Raw genomic sequence first — 20,026 nt, 5'->3', positions numbered from 1 at the left:
GCTCGGCCATGGGGCTCGGCTCCTCCGCCGCCTCCTCCCGCTGCTCGGCAGCCGCCTCCTTCCCGGCCTCCGGCCCTGCTCCCGCCGCCGCTTGGTCCCCGGGGCTGCTCTCCCGGGCCGCTTCGGCCGCCGCCGGCTCCCGGGGCCGCTCCCCCTCGGCTCCCCGCAGCCTCACAAGGACGGAGGCGAGGACGAGGGCCAGGACGGGGAAGAGCAGCGGGACGGCCAGGTACAAGTCCACGGCCACGTCCATCCCGCCCTGCTGCCGGAGCCCCCCCGTATCGCAAGCCATTACCATAAAGTACAATGAAACAAGAACCTTAGCCCAAGGCCCACACTTGATAAACACTAACACAGCAAATACCGGCTCCAAGCAAGCTACGACATACAGAAACTGTGGTATCAAAAAGAACAACTTTGAGAGCCCATAAATCAGCATTGTGCCTTGGTCAGATCTGTTGTTACCTCAACCCTTCCTGCCCCACGTTGGGCGCCAAAAAGAACTGTCGTGGTTTAAGCCCAGGCCATAAATCAGAACCACGAAGTCCACTTCCCCCCCCCACCTTTCTTCCCTCTGCTCCTGGAGGGACGGGGAGGAGAATCAAAAGAATGCAGCTCCCACGGGTTGAGATAAGAACAGTTTAATAACTAAGGTATAACACAAATCACTGCTGCTACCACTAATAGTAATAATGATAAAGGAAATAACAAGCAAGAGAATACAACCGCTCACCAACCGGTACCTCACCCCCACCCTGCCATCATCCAGCCCTTCCGGGCCACTCTCTGTTCTACCTCCTGGGCATGACGTGCTGTGGTATGGAATACCTCTTTGGCTAGTTTGGGTCAGGCGTCCTGTCCCTGCTTCCTCCTGGCTTCTCCTCCTCCCTGGCAGAGCAGGAGACTCACAAAGTCCTTGGTCAGGGTAAACATTCTGACCCACAACTGAAAACATCAGCTTTATCAGTATTATTCCCAGGTCGAAAGTCAAAACACAGCACTGCACCAGTAGAAAAAATGACTGCTACTGCTAAACCAGGACAACACAGTTTTATCTTGTATCAAATGAGGTGTTTAGAACTGAGTCCATCCTTTTGTGTTATGTTTTCATAGTTTTTTTAGTTGGCAGGATCTAATTATGTTTCAGTCTACTGTATCTGAGCCAGTCATACATGCTGTCATGTGCAGACGGTCTCTGGTCTCAGATATGATATATGGCTATGACAGCTTCAGGACTTGTCTGTCACTTTAATTGTCTTGATTTTCCAAATGTTTTGTTTTAGAGGGCTGACAACTCTTTTATTTTAGTTATCTAGCATTCATCTTTTTTCTGGGTGAAAAGATGGGAGATACGAGAAGAAATAGTGTTCCTTGCGCTAAGAATTCTTACTATCCCAGTCTTGATCTGTTGCCGTTTGTTATATTGATAAAGTATAAACATTAAGACAGGAGAATATGAGCAGTGTCTAAATTCAGAAGCTGAGAATGTGGTTTGGAATTTCTTCCAGCTTTGGTAGTTCGTAGCTGGGATTTCTTTTTGAACATCTGACGAAGGCATCAGTTCCAGCTGTCTGAAAAGCTTGAGCCTTAATCAGATGCACGTTATGTTTTGTCAGGAGATATGTTGGTTAAGATGCCACCCACTTGCCTTTATTTCTTGACAGCATGTCTGATTTCCTGATTTGGAAACTGAGCTTGCAGCTCTAGGTTCAGAAGAGCTATGTTGGTCTACCTAACCATTTTTTATTATGCTGACTTACTACATAACGCTTTATTTGGTTAAGTAAATATTGTTTTGACCATCATGGTTTTGCTTAGGGAATCATAGACTAATTTTCTGAGTTATCTGAGTAAAATAAAGGCTGAGGAACACTGATGGAATATATATAGAAATAATAATTTTTTTAATAATTTGTGGTTTTATTAAAGTAATATTTCTTGGAATCTTGTGAAAAGAAAAGGAAATATGTATTTATATGGTACAGATTATGGGAAGCTTTTAATACTTTTTACATGTTTTATGCTGTGTGGTTATTGTAAAGATTAATTGGCTGATGTTTTTATCCTCAGAAGAGAAAATACAAAAAATCCTCTCTCCCAGCTATATCCCTTAGGCTGATTTACATAAAAGCTTTAAGCAGCTTGCATTTTCAGATCAAGCTAATGTGGCTTTCAGCTCCCCTGTGTATTTAATTGGGGGTGGTGGGGAGGGGGAGAGCTAGTGCTTTTAAAGATTCATTAGTACGTAAAAGCTACATAGAGTGGAAATGCTCAGAGCCCAGGAGTAATCAGTTTTTTGATCGTGTAATTTGACATGAGTCGCCATCCTGAAGGTATTTAAAAGACATGTAGTGGCACTTTGGGACACGGTTTAGTGGTGGACTTGGCAATGGTCAAGGTAATGGAAAAGGTAATGGTTGGACTCTATGATCTTAAAGGTATTTTCCAGCCTAAACAATTCTGTGATTCTGTGATTCAGTATGTGGTCTCCTGGGCAGTGTGGTGTTTTAGAGAACTGCTAACATAGAGAAAGCATTCAAAGGAACTGGTTATGTCATTCAGAAAGCGTAGAGGAGAGTGCAATACTAGAGCATACATGAAGCCTTTTTTGGGTAAAAATTTATTATTTTGAACAATTAGAATGGGCTTTTGGTGGCGAATATCAATAGGCAATTTTTGTAATGCAGTTTACTTTTTGTGCTGGTGCATTTGTAAAAAGGTGTGTCTGATCACCAAAGCTTTTCAGAGAACGAATGAATGCATCAGACCTTCCATGTGTGCCGCTTTCTAGACTTGCATGCTCGTGAAAATGATGATCATTTGTTCAAGTACTTTGTCAGAGCCTTGAATTCAGCTTTGAAATGATAAAAACAATGGCACTGTCTGGCTTTTAAATACTTCCTTTTCTAAAACTCTTTCTCTTCAGTTTTTCTCTAATCTTCCTTTAATCTGTACTAGTGATTTTCACAGCATTGCTATCTGTTATTGTTGGCTTTACTGTGAAATCTGCAACTGCATGTATTCAGTGCCTTGAAAATAGCACTTGAGGTATGTTTGCATTTAACTGGTAAATTTTAATAGACACAGCAAACTGTGGTCATAATTCAACACATTACTCATCTCTTTGAGGCAAGAAAATTTTAGTTGCAGCGGTGATTGTAGTTTGTTATTGAAATAAAGGTATTTCTATACTGTTTTACCGCCTAATTAGAAACCCAGTGCATAATTTACAGACTGCTACTTATTAAGCAATAAAATATACCATATGTTAAGAAGAAAAGATACAGCAATATGACCTCAATAAGCAGTCGTTGCTGTCTTTTCCTATGAGTTCCTGCTTATATGCAAAAAAATTTTTTTTATTAAAGGTATTTCTGCTTATGTCCGAATGGTGGCTTTTCTAATTAAAAACATAACAGAAACCATGCACAGATGTAATAGCTTGATTATGGTTCTCTAATATGTTTTCTGTATTAGCACCAAGGTAAAGTTAAGCTATAAAGAAAAATATAGTTTAGGAGATTAATAGCCATTTAACTTTCTTCTTCTCTGAAAAGCTGAGATGTCTGTAGAACATCAGTTCTTTCTACTTCCCTTTGCTACCTGTTGGCTTCAGTGTGTTTGAAAAGAAGCATCTGTCTCGAGTGGGCTCACAGACGCTTTCGTACTGCTAACAGTGTTTATATATATTACATTGTTTTCTACAGTATTCACTGAAGAAAAAAAGTCCAGTATTACTGCATAAAGTCATAGATGTTCCTGCATACTCTTAAATTGTTTGACAAAAAAGTTTGTTTCCAAATTTTGGAGGTTGGCATTCTTAGAAAATTTCTCCAGAGGTGTCATAAAATATATCCTGTGTTAGTAGCCACAGGTTTTAGGTGGTCTGTCAGTTGAAAGAATGAGCTAAATATCTGTTTTCAAGTGTGACTTCTTATACAGAACACCTTCTTTGAAGGTTTTTTTCACTGAATAAGTTAAATAATTGTCTGCTTGCTGTCAATTAAGAGTGTTAATTTGTTGTATTTCAGAACCCGTCTTGAAGAATTAAGAATGTTTTTGGAGAATGAGACTTGGGAACTTTGTCCTGTTAAATCAAGCTTTAGTATTCTGCAACTTCATGTACGTTCTATGAATAACACATAAAAATGTGTTAATACTTTAATAGCCAAGAGTCCGGGTGTTCTGAGAAGTAGTAAGATCCATGAACCACTGTGCAAATGTTTTTTATCAGCTGCTAAAACTCCCTATATTTCACTTCACGATATTGGAAACTTAAGGTTCTAATGGCATAGTTTCAGGCAGGTATAAATTTACAGAAGATGCTGGAGTTGTAAGCATAATGTTGCCTTTTATTTTTCATGTTTTAATGCGCTGTTATTATGTCAATTTTCCATTTCTGAATTACTTATCTGAGAGTAAGATGCAAAAAGATGAATGCCTAAAACTAGTCATGAATGCTCACTAGCTTGTACCAGTTTTGGCATCTGTTTCTGGAAATGGGTCACACTGGCTCATTCAAAAAGGAAAAAGAAAGTTAATTCTTCTGTGGTGAAGTGCAACTGAAAACAAGTGATTGGTGTGTTCACCTGCTGTTATAAACTGATTTTTGTGAAGTTTAACACATGGTGGGTGAATTCCACTTGTTTTGCCAATGAAATGTGGGTGCCTATGATTGAATCTATCAGTAAAGTGCAAAGATGGATATAGCTGAGCAATCTCAAGCAAAAGATAATTTACAGCTTCTGTAGAGTTAACTGCAAAAGTAAGAGGCTACCAGGGCAGTAATGGTATGGAGGGAAAAGGAAGGAGGACCTTTAGTAGCATCCAGAATCAAAAGAAATAATGTTTTTAATAGATAAATGTGATTATAAATCCATCCAGGTGGCTGGTCTCTTCTCCCAGGTAACAAGTGATGGTACAAGAGGTAACAGCCTCAAGCTGTGCCAGGGAAGGTTTAGACTGGGTAACAGGAAAAATTTCTTCACTGAAGGGGTGATCAGGTGTTAGAACAGGCTGCCCAGGAAAGTGATGGAATCACTGTCCCTGGAAGTGTTCAAAATCTGTGTAGAAAAAGCCCTCCGTGATATGGTTTAGTGGTGGTCTTGGCAGTGCTGAGGTAACAGTTGGACTTGATAGTCTTAAACGTTTTTTCCAACCTTGTAGATTCTATGATTCTATGCATACTATTCAAGGGACAGAAGCAGCAGAAGATGGCGGAAAGTAATATTCATTTAAACAAACAGAAATCTACATTGCAGCCCTTTTAGCTCTATGCATTTTGATCTTTAAACCTTTAGATAAATGACAGCGTACATTTTGCCATTTATGAAGATCAGTAGCTAGAGTTTAATAGATAAAAATGGTACATCAACTGAGAGAAGTCAAGGCTTTTAGAAAAAAAAGGTATCTAAAATTATAACTTATGTGTTCAGTCTGTATATTTTCAAGTCTCTGCACTTACCCAGTCATCACTAACTTCATGTGCAATGGGTTTGAGAAATAATACATTTTGAAAAGAACTTTGTAAAACTAAAATATTTAGAAAACAAATTCAGCTTCAGTAAATTACAAGGTAACTTGTGTAAAGAATACATTTTTAAATAGAATTTAGGTCTTGTTTTATCTCCTAATTTTTGTGAAATAAAAACTCAATTGGGGTTTTCACCTTGTTTTAGACAGTGAATACTTTCGGATGCAGGAGATGTATTGCATATCATAGCCAAAACCTGCTAAAATTAGAAAGGCGAGCAGTGTAAGGTTGCCAATTTCAAGGTTAACTTGAGCCAGCATGAAAAGCATGTTTAAATATACAGCAAGCTTTGGATAAAAGTTTTCCTGTCACAGTAGTTGCTCATAAATTTGTTTTTATGCTCTGTTTTTATGGAACTGGAGTAATAATAACACTGCAACTGTCTTGTTGGTGATTAAAATTGTACTATATTTCTATTAATAGGAATTTAAGTTCATGGAGCAGTCACGTTCCCCATCTGTGTCACCTAGCAAGCAGCCTGCTTCAGCAATTTCAACAGCAGTAACGTTATTTGAGCAGTACCGTAACGGAGGAAACCCATTTGAAATTCAGGCTGACAGCAAGGATGATGAGACAGAAGACGTCTTAGCTTCCAATGGGGTATGAAGTGTTTCAGGAAAAAAAAAACCAAACCAAAAACAGAAAAGCAAAACTTGCGCTCAGTAGATGATTTATTTTGCGTATCAGTGATGGCAAAATGCCTTAGGAGAAGGATCAGTTAACTGCAGCAATGTGTAAAATCTCAAGCCACTTTATTCCTGTAATTATGTAGGTTCTTTTGCCTTTAACAATGCCAGAAAGCTAGTTTTCCTGTTCAAAGTGTAGTTTGTTTTGCAGTGGATCAGTATTATTTTTGCACTGAAGTCAAGTGTTGCTGAAGGCTAATAAGGCAAGTTCCACCTATATCGGTATTTTTCCATGGGTTTAAGTTAGCTTTGTGGAAGTAATTTTGCCATTTTAGGACTGCCTTTCTGGCTTAGGAAAGAATCATTGTGGGTTGCTCCTTCTGTTGTATTTGTTCACACCTACATGATTTGCCATGGATTATCTGATGTTTGTTAGGCAGCTTTTAATTGTAGTTTAAATGCTCAGGACCCTTGCTTTACAGTAGGATCTACTCACTTGCTTATGGTTTGGTCTACTATAAAACTGAACAATAACTTTGTGTAATTTTTTATTTATTTTTTTTTTTTTTTAAATTCAGAATTCTGTCCAAATCTAGCAGTGGTCAAATGTGTTTTAATGTAAAACATTGACCATTGTCTTAAATGCTACAGTAGCATATTATTGGTAAAGCTTTTGATGAATAATTCCTTTCGATGAATAATGTTTTTGTGGGCTTCCGTTTTGTGATAAGGTTGTTGAGGTTAGTTAATCCAGCCATCACACTAGTGGCTTTCTGGTTTTCAGCTTTGTTTTTCTTGCTTTCTCTGGGGAACTTCAGTTGGGAAGCAGCTTGATTGATCTGTATCTCACACACCTGAGTGTGCTATGCAGTCGTCTTCCTACTGTGTCACTTGAAGAGAAAATATAGTTGATTGGCATAAAATATTGTTGCACTGTGCTTAAAGGAAGCTGCTGGAGAGCCGGTTTCCTGGTGGTAGTTCTTCCCCTGTCAAGCATATATGTCCTGCCTTTTTGTATCAGTAAACTGAGAAAAGTTACATGATTATTGCTGTTAGACTGATACATAGACTTCAAATGAGCGTATTAAGCAAAGATGAATACACTTCAGGGCATGCTGAACACTGCAGAATTACATGGTATTTTGTAGAAACACACTCAGAAATGAAGCTTTTGCGGAACCTGAGCAACCATTTGGTAGGTATGTGCTAAATGGTCCTTAATGAAATAAGGATTAATGATAATACCAATAGTACTTTTGAGATTTTCAAAATGAAACCTCCCTCCACTTGATGAGTTCATTTCCGATTTTTTTGTGTGCTTCTGAGTAGTTTTGCTTTTAAAAACGTTTTTGTGAAGAAAAAAGGACTAGAAAATTAACTTAAATTTGGGTTTGTTTCTCTTTCTTCTGAAGGTTTGAGTCTGTAGCAAATAGCAGATGTATAGAGCCATCATGACCTGCACTGTGAATGCAGAAATCCATCTCAAAAACTGCAGGATATTTCTTGCCACCATTTGCATGTAGAATAATTAGGAAGGTGTGAAATTATTTTCCAAAGATTATATTATTTGGAGCTGCTGAGACTGGATAATATTTCAAGAATAAAAAAGAACAATTGTTGAAACATGATTTCAATCTCCACTGATTCCTTCCAGGTCACTGCTCGCAAATGAGTGTATACCCTGTCCGCACATTTTTATTCATTGACTTGCAAGCAGTATACTCACACTTGTAGAAGGCTAGAATTGTCTTCCATTTCTTACTGTAGATATGTTGAGGAATTTTTATCTTCACACTCATATGATATATGAAAACTTTGCACACAAGTTAAACAGAGCTGCTTCATTCTTTACAGTTCTAACATTTTCCACTTCAGAATCTGTTTCTCAAGTAAAATTTAAACGACACAAGGCTCTGCACTAAACTTTTGCTTCTATATCTGAAATTATTTGATGAAAAAATTAAGTAGCAAATGCTGGTGTGCATGTTGGAGATGCTGTTTAGTTGGCTTTAGCCAGCCCGAAGTGTCTGACTGCTGCCAAGCAGGCTGCTATTAGTAATACCTTCTTGAATTGAGACACAGGGTAGGTTAATTGACTTGTCAATATTGTACAGGACATCTAACCTGCCTGGTATTAGAACCGGGGTTTCTTGTGACCCAAGTGAGTATAGTCTCCAAGTAACCATCCTACCTTCCCTTTTCACATTTTTCATCTCCTCCCTCCATTACTGGCTGGTCCACACATGGAAAGGGCTCTTATTTTAAAAAAGAAAGAAAAAAAAAGTTACACATGTTTGGTTGTGCTTTGCATAGAAATAACTTGCTTAGGTAATTGAAGATAAAATTTCTACATAGGTTTTATGTTTCACATTCTTGACTGACCAGTTAAGGTGGAGGCACATTCTAGCACTTAAAATTGAAAATATTTCAGATGGAGTTTGCAAAATTGTGTTTCCAGAGAACACAGACGTGTTTCCAGATATTTCAAGAAATAGCATCACAAGGATATAAGCAGTTGATTTTCCTGTCAAATGGTCTGTAAGATGGTAAGAACTGTCAGGATTTCTTTTGAGAATTTTGAAGTCTTTTTAACTGCTTAGTTGTTGCAGTTCTGGACATCTGAAAACAGGATCCAGTCACCTCTGCTCTGTATCTTGAGCTTCAGTGAGATGCTTTGTGTCTCTTTTCTGTAGCTCCCTGAAATATCTTTGTTGCAATACAGTTAACTTAGTTTTGTAACACTTTCTAACTCTCATGAATCTTACCACTGTCCTATGGGTTTGTTTGAGCCGATTGCCTGAACGCTTGTGAACTGATTATTGCTGCAAGATATCTGAATACCTTTTAGCACTGTAAAATTTTACTGCAGGCTGTGCATATTTAAATGGATTTATAAGGTCTCTTCAGGTTGAGGTCATGGTTTAATAGTTGTGAATTACTTAGTGCATACTTCAAAATGCAGTTATTTTAATCTCATTAAATAACTGTTCAAGCTCTTTTTTTCTCAAAATTTGGTTGAGGGGACTTAATAAAGTATTTTTCCATGTAAAAAAAATTTCTCAAAATGCTTTTTATCTATGATGTTAAGACAGCTAATGTCAACCATCATATTCTTATGTCAATATGAATTGTAATTAACAATTTGTAGTCAATTCATCATTTTACTATCACTGGATTTTAATTGCATTGGCATGTCATTTGTTATATATTAATGCATAATAATTAGTAGTAATTCTCCATGCTACTGTTCCAGCCAAGTTAGTTAAACTATAACTCTCTTTGTTTTTAATCAAGCAGGAACTCAGCTCATTTTTTAAATAAACTGAGCTGCTTTCATTAGAGCTTTCCTTTGTCTGAAATGTTCATGAGGCAGAAATTTTCCCTGTGAATACTAATGATCAGGACATTTCTTTTTAGTCTGTGTTTCATACTACATTCTTTTTTCCATCTGAGCTGTTTTTGCTTTGAATTTGTACTGTGAGATTCTTGCTTTTCTAATATAGTGTTTTCATAGTGCTGGGCTTTAAAAGCCTCCATAACTTTGAGCTGGGGCCAGGATTTGCCATGCATGACTGAAAAAATATATTTTTTAGTGTATTTTGGATGATTGAGAGACTGGGTTTTCTTCTCCGGAGAGCAGTCATAACCTTTAAAACCCTGCCATTTCTTAAGGATCCTGAAACCAGACTGTCTTTTTCATACGTGTCATTATTGATTCCATGGATAAAATGGTTTCAGAGCAGTGTACACATTAAGGTACTGTGGTCTCTCTTGAAGTGTTAAGCGTATTCTGGAGCCTGATGGATATGCTTAATGTTGTGTTAGCTGTGTAGGTGTTCAGGAAGAAGAATTGTTATTACAAAGTGTCAAGTATTTGTTTTCATTTAATCTTTTAATTGGAGTGAAATAAGATTGCAAATCTCAGGTATTTAAGAAAAATAAGCCTGATTTTACAGTTTTTATATGTATGTGTGGTTTCATAATTATAAAAAGCATTTAGTAGCTGTATTTGTGAACAGTATGTCTCCATATAACTCACACCATAGTAATAATAATACATGTCTACCATGGAAATCTTGTATTATATATGCTGTAGCCTGTGTTGCTCATTTTTTCCAAACATCACATGTCAGGCTTAAACCTTCCATCCTTCAACTGAAAGTAATTCTCTTGCCATCTTTGAAAAGTAATTCAACAGTTGAACAATCTAAAAAACATTAGAAATGCAGCTAAGTGTTTACAGGCAGTAGTTGTCTGTTACTACTTGAGTGAGCTTCTTATTTCCAAAAGACGGAATTAGCATTAGATGTTCCTCAGTATAAGAAAGCTTGTCTCAAGGCAGGTATTCATGGTTAGTTTCTCTATGCATTCATGTTTTTCATAGGGTTATTCTGTTGTGACAAATGAAGCAAATGGTGCATGAGGCTTTCTTCCATCAAAGAGGAATTGTTTCACCGATAATTAGATAAATATTTCAAGTATCAGGATCTTGTGCCTTTAGTTAGATAAAGGATTGTGTATGTTTCAAAACAAAATCAAGAACCAGCACACAGAAATAATTGCAAGCAAGACCCAAAGATTAATGGTTTATGTTGCCAATCTGTCTCATATGGAAAATAATGAAAATCACTTTTATTATTTTTTTTCCTAACAGTATGAATCAGATGAACAAGAAAAAAGTGCATATCAAGAGTATGATAGTGACAGTGATGTTCCTGAAGAGTTGAAAAGAGATTATGTGGATGAGCAGACGGGAGATGCCCCTGTGAAAAGGTAAGTAGACTGGGAGTCCTTGGCCTCATTTACATGCTTTTCACCTCAGTACTCTAATTAGGTCAATCTGTTCAATCTATAACCTGTGACAATGGAATAATAATCAAATGATCTTTATGCTACCTGCACAGTTAGAAAGGCTTAGCACTTAGATCTCCGGAAGGGGTATTAAACTGCTCATCATTATTGCAGAAAGAAACTTTGGAAAGCAGGATTTTGAAGGAGGATAAAACGCTCTGTGAAGCAAGTAGTGCAAAACCGATTAGCAAGGGTTAGAAGGTAACTGGAGGTTCTTCTACAGCTGCTGTTGTGTATACATGTAATTTTGTTGTGTCAAAAGTAGTTGTTTGCAGACAAATAGGTTTGAGGCTTGGGCTTCTGGTTTTCAGAGCAAGAGTAAACTTTTTATTTTAAAAAATTTTTACTTTTTTATTTAAAAAAAAAAATAAATTCTTCCACAGCTTGATGGCAGTCATTAGGAATTTTAAATTCTTTTTTTCTTTAAGAATATTCACACAGATACATATATATGCATAAATATACATATTCTATTTTTATAAATATGTGTGTATCTATATATATGCATATTTTATTTATATATAGTCATACAAACAAAAGGCAAATATGTAGACTTTAAAAGAATCTATCTGTGGCACTTTCTATCTAGCCAAGATAGACAAATTTCTACCTAGTGCACTGTAGTACTTAGGTATCCATTCAGACTTTGTGAAGCAGGCTGACATTATTTCTATTTAGTGGATTACAAAAGAACTAGAAAGCCATCACTTGGGTCAAAGCAGGGGAATGTTTTTTTTGCAAAATAGCTCTTTTGGATAAAATGTTGTTAGCATGATTTCATAAGGTACATCACATAAACTGCTTCATTTCAAAGAAGTGATGGTGATATCAATAAAAGAACTTATTAGAACACATCACAGTCATTGTGCTTTGTGCTGTGAAATTGAACCATTCCGAATTTTTAGAAGAATAGTTTTGAGGAATGGTAGCTGGCATAGGTTTCTCATAGAGAATCATAGAATATCTCAAATTAGAAGGATCCATAATGATCACAGATTCCAACTCCCTGCTTCTTGCAAGACTACAATTTATGAAAAATTTAATGCTTTTTAAGCTTCATCTTCCTCAAAATTGTTTCAGTTTCCAGATAGCCTTTTTTTAAGCTGTAGCTTACTTGGCTGCCCCTGTTTTGTTGTGGCTTGCGTTGTTTTAATCTTCTTTACTTCCTAAATTATCAACTTGAGTCAGAGCAGTTAAAATGATTACTGAGGCCAGACAGAGGGATGCAGAACCTAGGCCTTGGACTACAACTCAGAAACAGTTCTCTAGCACAATTTTAGGCCAGGCTTCTCTCTTTAAATGTCAGAACAAACTGCACTCATGACATACTGTCATGAGAAAGAAGGGGGGAGGAAGGGTATCTTTTTCTACTAAATTTGAATGTCATTGAATATAATAGGGAATGACATTTGATGTATTTTGTTTTGTTTCCTTTAAAGTGTTTCTCGAGAAACTCTGAGGAGCAGAAAGAGGTCAGATTATAACCTCAATAAAGTGAACGCACCTATCCTAACAAACACTACACTGAATGTAATAAGGCTTGTGGGTACGTAGAACGATTGTAGGAGGTTTTTTTGGTGATTTTTATTTTAATACAAATGTATGGATTATAGCAGATCTGTTAAATGAATTTTAAGGCTTTTAAAAACAGACCTAGTTGGGCTCTGTTTCCGCTCTCTGAAAATGTTAATAAAATAGAAATGAAGCGCTAAACCAAAGTATTGTTTAATTAAATAGAGAAATTGGTTATATCTTGTGAGTTATTTTTACTTTGAAAATGAATTTGCATGCATTTGATTTTAACCAATAATGGTGGTTTATTTGTCTAGAATATTGAATGCATAAACCCAGTAGAGATCGAAAGGAAATAGATTAATGGTTTATGTTGCCAATGTGTCTTATATGTCTTGGTGGATTAAATGTTTCATTTTAAAGTAATATAGTTGCAAAAGTAATAACTTAAACTGTGGGGTTTTTTTCACTTTCATTACTCAAATTCTCACACCCAGAATAACTATTTTTACTACTTGGAGAAAACTAAAAAAAAACCAAAAACCCTGCCCTCCCATACTGGTAATTTCAGTAATTGGAATACATTCTAGTAATTCCCTGAGAATTTAGGGAATCTCTATCCTTGGAGGTGGTAAGGATGTGCCTGGACAAGCCTCTGAGCAACCTCATGCCCTGAGATATGCTCTGAGCAGCAGGTTGCAATATGCAACCTCTGGAGGCACTTTCTAGCCGAAAGTTTTCTATGAAAACAGTCACTTCCAATTCTAGGTCTAACAAGATTGATGTTTTGTGATCGTGACTTCCATTTGATTATCTAGATAATTGTGCAATAGCAATTTTTATGCTATTGACTTTCATTTTGTTTATAGAGAATGGGAAGTAACTACCTAAATTTATCAAATTAGGCAGAAGAGACAGGAATGCTGTATGTGATATATTAATGAAGTTTGTTTTCAATGTTTATATGCTTGGAAATGATTGTGGCACTTCAGAGTAAGCTGTTTTTAAAAGTGACTGCGCTGACACTTGGTTAGTACCTTTTGCTGTCTTAGAGTGCAGCATATAAATAAGAAATTAATTTTCTAAACCTTTATTGCATCTTTTCCTCACTCTTTGAGCATCTACAATACAAACTTGAAATAAGAATTGAGGTTATTCTGTCATAATTTTTCTGGTATTGATCTGTGAGTTAGGTTGGAAAGATTTGCTTGCTACCTTCTAGTATAAGGTTTTCCTCTAAGAAAATTTAGGGTTGAATCTAGAAATTACACATGGCACTTTCACGCTGTCCTGGTTTCAGCTGTAACAGTTATTTTTCTTTCTAGTAGCTGGTACAGTGCTGTATTTCAGCTTCAGCCTGAGAACAATGCTGGTAATGCACCAGTGTTTCAGTTGTTGCTAAGTAATGCTTATTCTGATCAAGACACTTTCAATCTGTCATGCTCTGCCAGTGAGAAGTGGCAGAAGGAGCTGGGAGGGAGCAGAAACGTAGAAGACGCCTGACCTGAACTAGCCAAAGGGGTATTCCATACCACAGCACATCATGACCAGTATATAAACTGGGGGAAGTTACCCAGAAGGACTAATGGCTGCTCAGGTTGTGCTGGGTATTGATCAACAGGTGGTGAGCAATTGTGTCATGCATCACTTATGTTTTCTGATCTTTCATTTTCTTATTGATATTCTTTCTATTATCACTATATTTTACTTTTTATAATTGTAGTTATTGGACTGTTCTTATCTGAGCCCGTGGGGTTTACATTCTTTCGATTCTCCTCCCCATCCCACACGGAGAGGTGGGAAAAGGAGGTGTAAGTGAATAGCTGAGTGGTTCTGAGTTGCTGGCTGGGTCTAAACCACGACAAATGCAACCTTCTCAGTCTTTCCCCAGCCTCTGCCTCTGGCCCTCCCGTGCCTTAATGCAGTGTACAAGTGGTGGAGCTGTAGTTCTAGTTTTCCAATTTTACATAAGGAGTCTTTAAATTTGTGGATTCTTGCCATAACCCCAAAATTAAACATTATTTTCAAAGCTTATATATGTGCTTTTTTCCCTGCCTGGAATAATGTATAATTTTCATTTTCTCTGCTATTGAGGATGTTTTATATTGTTTCTATAATGACCAATAATAGGACTTGTTCCCAGCACTCTAATAGGAATTCTGTTCCAGAAGCCTTACCAACTTAGTGGTTAAAAAAAAAAATAAATTATTCACCTATTTTCTCCCTGCTTGATCTTAGACTGAAATAAACTTTTAGCTTTAACAGACTGTCTTGTTCTTTGCTGCTTACTACTCTGCTGTTTTTACAGAAAGCAGTCTTGTTTCTTCTCAGTCTTTGATTTGCTAAACAAAATGTACCAGGCTTTTTAGTATCCTCTGTATTTATCTGCCAGAAGCTTAAGTCCCCTATTTTCTTACCGGTTCTTTTTCTGCTCTTCTTATAGACTTAACCAAAATCATGTGCAGTACTTTGGATGAGATCTCACTGCATTGTATCACTGTTATATCACAGCATCCTGGACACAAGCTGCCTCCCTTTTACACCTCTTTAGATTTTTCACAGCTTTTTTGTACTGGCAGTTCAGTCCATCTGTAATGAGCTTGTACAGCCAGCAGATCCTCCACTTTTCCAGTTTTTTCCAGGGGATGAGCTGCTACTTTATAGTAGAAAGATGCATGGTTTCAATTAATTTGTCTCTAAATGCACGACTTTAAATTCTGAACTCCTGAATTTCATCCGATTTTTACCATAGCAGTCATCAAGGACCTCCAGTTCCTTTTGTATATTGTTTTGATGGTGCCTCCTTTTTTTTTTTTTTTTCCATTATCACACTCTTATTTTTGTGCCAGAGTCATTAATGAAAATATTAAAAAGGCTGATTGCTGGGAACTCCACTAGTAGCTTTTCCAGATACCTCCCTTTTCAACACGCTCCATTCTATCTTCTCCTTCGCCTAAACCCTTATTCATTTAAAAGACTAGCATCATTTGTTTGCTGTGCAGTAGTGTTAAATTAATACTTCCACTAAATCCCAGATAGGTGAAATGTCCTGTGTCTTTTCTCTAGAAAATCATCCAGGTTCCCTAGCAAGAATATGTATCTTAGTCAGGTTACAGTTCACTTCTGGGTGATCCATGATTTATCGTAATTTTGCCTCTGTATTTCTGCTTCTGTCATTTCCATACTTTCTTCAAAACTTGATCTGAAGTTTTGTACTCTAAAAATTGAAGCAACGGATCAGTAATTGCTTGGATGACTATTTTTCCTCTTCTTCAATATGCTTTTATTTGCTGTTTTTCAGTCATACCAGTACAACCCATGTCTTGACCACATATTGCACATACATGTAACTACACTGATTACCAGGCGGGTGGTTTCATGGCCATTTTTTGTTAAGTCTTGATTCCTTCACTCCTGTAACTTGTCTGTTTTAAGGTCTTTTCGGCTCATTCTCAGTGTGGCTGAAAGTGGCCAGTTCAGTTCTATTAGCCACCCTATTTCCCTTTCTGCACTTTTCTCACTTTCAGTATCATTGTCCGTAGTGAAAACTAAGGCAAAACATTAATTCTTGCTTTTTTTGCTATCTTGTTTGTCTACAGTTTCTGACCTGTCACATCGCCCCCGTTTGGTCTTCTGTAACTGGAAAACTGATTTTTACTATCTTTGGAAATTTAGTTTTGGCAAGACTTTTGGTACTTCTAGCTCTTAATATAACTTCCTGAGCAAATAGGTCTGTTTTCACCTTTGTCCTTGTCCTAGTAATCCTTTGCTTAGAAAAAGAAATTAAAAGCAAAGCGTGTTTGCAGTTTCTCGTGTTTCTAATACACAATGACCTCACCTTACTTTTACCTTAATTTGTATCTCTTTTTACAGCATACCAACCATTTGATACCATAAATGAAAGAGGGTGTTTTGCCCTGTGTTTCTGTTAGACATAAACTGCATTATTACAGCTCTACCAGAGAAGCTGAAAATGCCTTCATCTCTTGTCATGAGTTTTGCCCTTCGCATAAAAATATGCCGTTCACTTCTTCTAGGCAGCATCTCCAAGGACATCAGATACATCTCTTTAATGGTTAGTGACTGTGGAAACAAGAAACAAATAAGATACCTCTATTTGGCCAGACAGTTTTTGATTTTTTTTTTTCTTTTTTTTTTTCTTTCTCCCTTGTCTCTTAAATCATCCCTATTAAATGTGAAGATAAGCATGTGGTTGCTTGACAGATTTGGCTGGGTGTGATGCTAGGTTGTAGGAAATCTAGGCATAATCCAATCCCCTAGATTTTCCCCCTTCAGACGGGAATGCTGTGGAGTGCGCCCATCTTTTGACAGCAGACTCTGCTAATGCCTTGAAAGGCTCCAGTTTGTCTCGCATTGTCTCAGGTATTTGGCTAGGAAAATGCCATGGTACTTAACAGTAATTTCATGGAGTATAACTGAGATGGTTGTCTAGGATCCCTTTGCTATCACTGGAAAACTGTAGATAACTCCAGAAGATGATAGAGTTTATTGGTTGTCCTGGATATCTGCCTGCATGTCATTGCATAGATGTCTTAGCACTTTTTCTGCTTGCCCTCTGCACAGGAGATCGAGACAGCCAGTATGGAATAAAGGTCTAGTTTTTAGATAAGGTTGGACAAAGTATATTGCATATGCAGGACGAGTGATGTGACGCTTCAAAAAATAAGTGCTTTGCTGCATTTTGTCAGTGATACTTCTGCTTCCTGCGTGTTGCATCCGAAGGATTTTTGGTAGAGCTAAATCAGCTCCCTGATCTTAGATAAAAAAAAAAAAAAAAAAGAGGGAAATTAGTTTTAAAAAGGGAAGTCTGGAATTAGCTGAAAATGTGGATTTAAATTGCTGAGTCAAGGAACAGAAATTGTTGCCTCACTTTTTAGGAATGTTATGCAGGTAGCAGTACTCACTGAATGAGTATAACAGTGCTCAGAACCCATTTTGAATTATTTCAATGTGCTGTATGTGTTTATGGAGGCCAGATGGATAAAGTGAAGTGCAGCTTAGTATTTATAAATGACATAAATAAATTGCTGTGTGTAACTGAAGTGGGAGCTGCTATAATTTTGTTTCATTTGAATTTCAAGTGAACAGTTCAGTTTATCTTGTTTTCTCTCAAGTCAATAAATCAGGTAATTATGTCTCTGTTTCTAGGACAAAGTAACCATTAGATTAATTTATAAGGCTACATTTTTCCTATCAAGCTATTGCATGGTGACTAAAATGTAAATGAAGTATAAACCTGTGCTAAATTTGTGTAGAATATTTTGACCTAGGTCCTATACATCAACAAGAATAACTGACTATGCCACTGGATATATTTATTGTATGAATCCTTATTTTAATTACTATCTTTCTGACTTAAGAAGTACTTTAATGGGTATTTGTCGGGTTGGGCTTTTTAATGCCTGTCCTTATTTTTACTTTTGTTGCAAATGTTTTTGGGGAAGAAACTTAGACTTTGCTTCCTTTCAAACCCATTAACTTTGAAGAAAGTAACAATGGTGTTGACAAATCTCATAGCAGAAATCTTGTAGCTGAAATAAGTGATTGGTCATGTAGCATAGAACCTCATGGGACTTAAAAACCCCTAAATTATATAGTCTTTCAAAACAATATTACAATGGGCTTTTCACTCCGTAGGAAATAATTTTGCTAATAACCACATATATATGAAAACTCAAATGTATATTATTCAGGAGCCTTTGTGTTTATTTACTTCTTTGGTTTTAGTGTGCAGTTTTATATAGATTAGTCTGATAGATAGTACTCTCTACTTACTGTCTTTAAGGACAAAAGAAGTGCTGGAAATAATACTTCAAAATAAATCTGACAAATGTTCTGCAGTTTTAGCAGTTAACAGAGAGCCTCTAGAAAGTCGAGCTAGTTTGAGTTGCTGAAACTCTTAAGTAGTGTTTTCAAGTATTTCTAGAAGTTTCTAGGACGGGGTGGATTTGGGCTGTTTAGTGCTGTTTGGAAATGTTCTCAAGTATTAATTTTCCACCTAAAATAGGGACTTTAGTGCAAATATGTAGCAATGTATAGAAGTTAAAAGTTGGCCTGCTAGAGAGAGCAGCTAGGAGGCAATGTTCTTGGAACATGTGTTGTGTTGAGATGCTGGGTGATGTAGTAATAAAGAAATGTTCTTGGCGTAGAGAGTTTTATAGGGACAATGCTTGGGCAGTGTGTACAGTGCAGAGCCCTTTGGAAAAGCATGAGATACTGCCTGAGAGATTACCTTGAATATTCATGCCAGCTGCACAGATATTTGGAAATCCAACTGCCCGGAATGTGACACATCATATGTGTATCATGTATGGGTTGCAGGAGAGTTTAAAAAATGTGTTTATCACAGAATTAGTAGAAAAAATCAATCTGTGGCAATACAGAATATTCAGATAGCACACATGAAGGTGACAGCTGCTTTGATTAGGGTACCATCCTTTCCCAGAATTTCCATGTTGGGCTGCATTCAGTTTTCCCTTTTGGAAGACAAATAGAATTTAATTCTGCTTTTCAGTTTGTGTGTAATAATATGGGTAAAAGCATTAATAATTCAGCATAGAGTTAACAATTGGGCAAAACTGCCAAATATTAACTATTGCAACCTATGTTGAATCTCCTAAAAAACCCAAAATATGCTTGCATGTGTTAGCAAACTGGGGCACAGATGCATAATATTCAAGCAGGGAGTCTTGAGCTAGATAGAAACTTGACAGTATCAGGTAATTGCTTGAGTCTTACCATAGTGCTGTATCATCTTACCAGGTATGTAGCCATGTCACATATTTGTCAAGTTAATGTTATCTTTACTGAGCTACTCAAGTGATTGCTTGAACAAATTCGAATAACTTCCCCAATACTAAAAGCTATTTTTGTTTCTCTGTTACTCCTTTTCTCTACTTATCATAAAATTATAGAATGGTTTGGGTTGGAAAGGGCCTTAAGATCATCTAGTTCCAGCCCTCCTGCTTAAAACATTTTCTGTATTGATTTGTAAATGGCTTTGCTGGGCATACCATTAACTTGAAAAACAGTGTTGTTGACTATAGGAAAAAAGAAGTTAATTTAGCACCCTCATTTTTTTCCAACCTGTCACATCAAAACATGTCTGGAATATGACAATTTCTTAAATTGTCTGCTATATCATATACGTTAGGTGGACTGCATTAATTTTGGTTCAAAAATTGCTGCCTAGTACTGTAATGACCCAAAGCTTATTATCTTTCCTCGTTTTCAAGATGTTAATAGTGCAAGCAGTATGTAATTTTTGGGCTAGCCAGCAGGAAAGGTAGGGTCTCTGCAATATGAGGGTTTTCATTAAGTACACATCTTGTATGGCCCTATGAAAAGATCCATGCACTGTGCTGGAAAACAAAATAACTAAAAACTGTAGGCCCTGTGAACTAGACCTCTAGGGAACACGTCTTCCTGAGTTCAAATCCTCTGATCATTTTGATTCGGCTAACCTATAGATGCACGTCCTGAG

The 20,026-nt window shown here is 36.9% G+C and overlaps 1 protein-coding gene across 4 annotated transcripts in view; it reads left to right on the top strand.

Annotated features, from left to right (window-relative positions):
* Positions 1 to 20,026, top strand: part of VPS50 (VPS50 subunit of EARP/GARPII complex) — an 88,666-nt gene that overhangs the window by 41,173 nt on the left and 27,467 nt on the right. For 3 of the 4 annotated variants that reach the window (XR_013956193.1, XM_080610041.1, XM_080610042.1), the window contains exons 17-20: positions 4,032 to 4,122; positions 5,957 to 6,133; positions 10,814 to 10,932; positions 12,450 to 12,556. Coding sequence is in view for 2 of the 4 variants with exons in the window: in XM_080610041.1 (XP_080466167.1) it covers positions 4,032 to 4,122; positions 5,957 to 6,133; positions 10,814 to 10,932; positions 12,450 to 12,556 (494 nt within the window). In the remaining 2 variants the exon portion in view is untranslated. Of the gene's footprint in view, positions 1 to 4,031; positions 4,123 to 5,956; positions 6,134 to 10,813; positions 10,933 to 12,449; positions 12,557 to 20,026 lie in introns of those variants that run through there. The other variant, XR_013956194.1, reaches the window with a different exon arrangement.

Source organism: Psittacula echo (genome assembly GCF_963264785.1).
Source record: "Psittacula echo genome assembly, chromosome: 2".
Classification (NCBI taxonomy): domain Eukaryota; kingdom Metazoa; phylum Chordata; class Aves; order Psittaciformes; family Psittacidae; genus Psittacula; species Psittacula echo.
The sequence above is the reverse complement of the archived record's forward strand: the minus strand, read 5'-3'. Positions and strand labels throughout refer to the sequence as shown.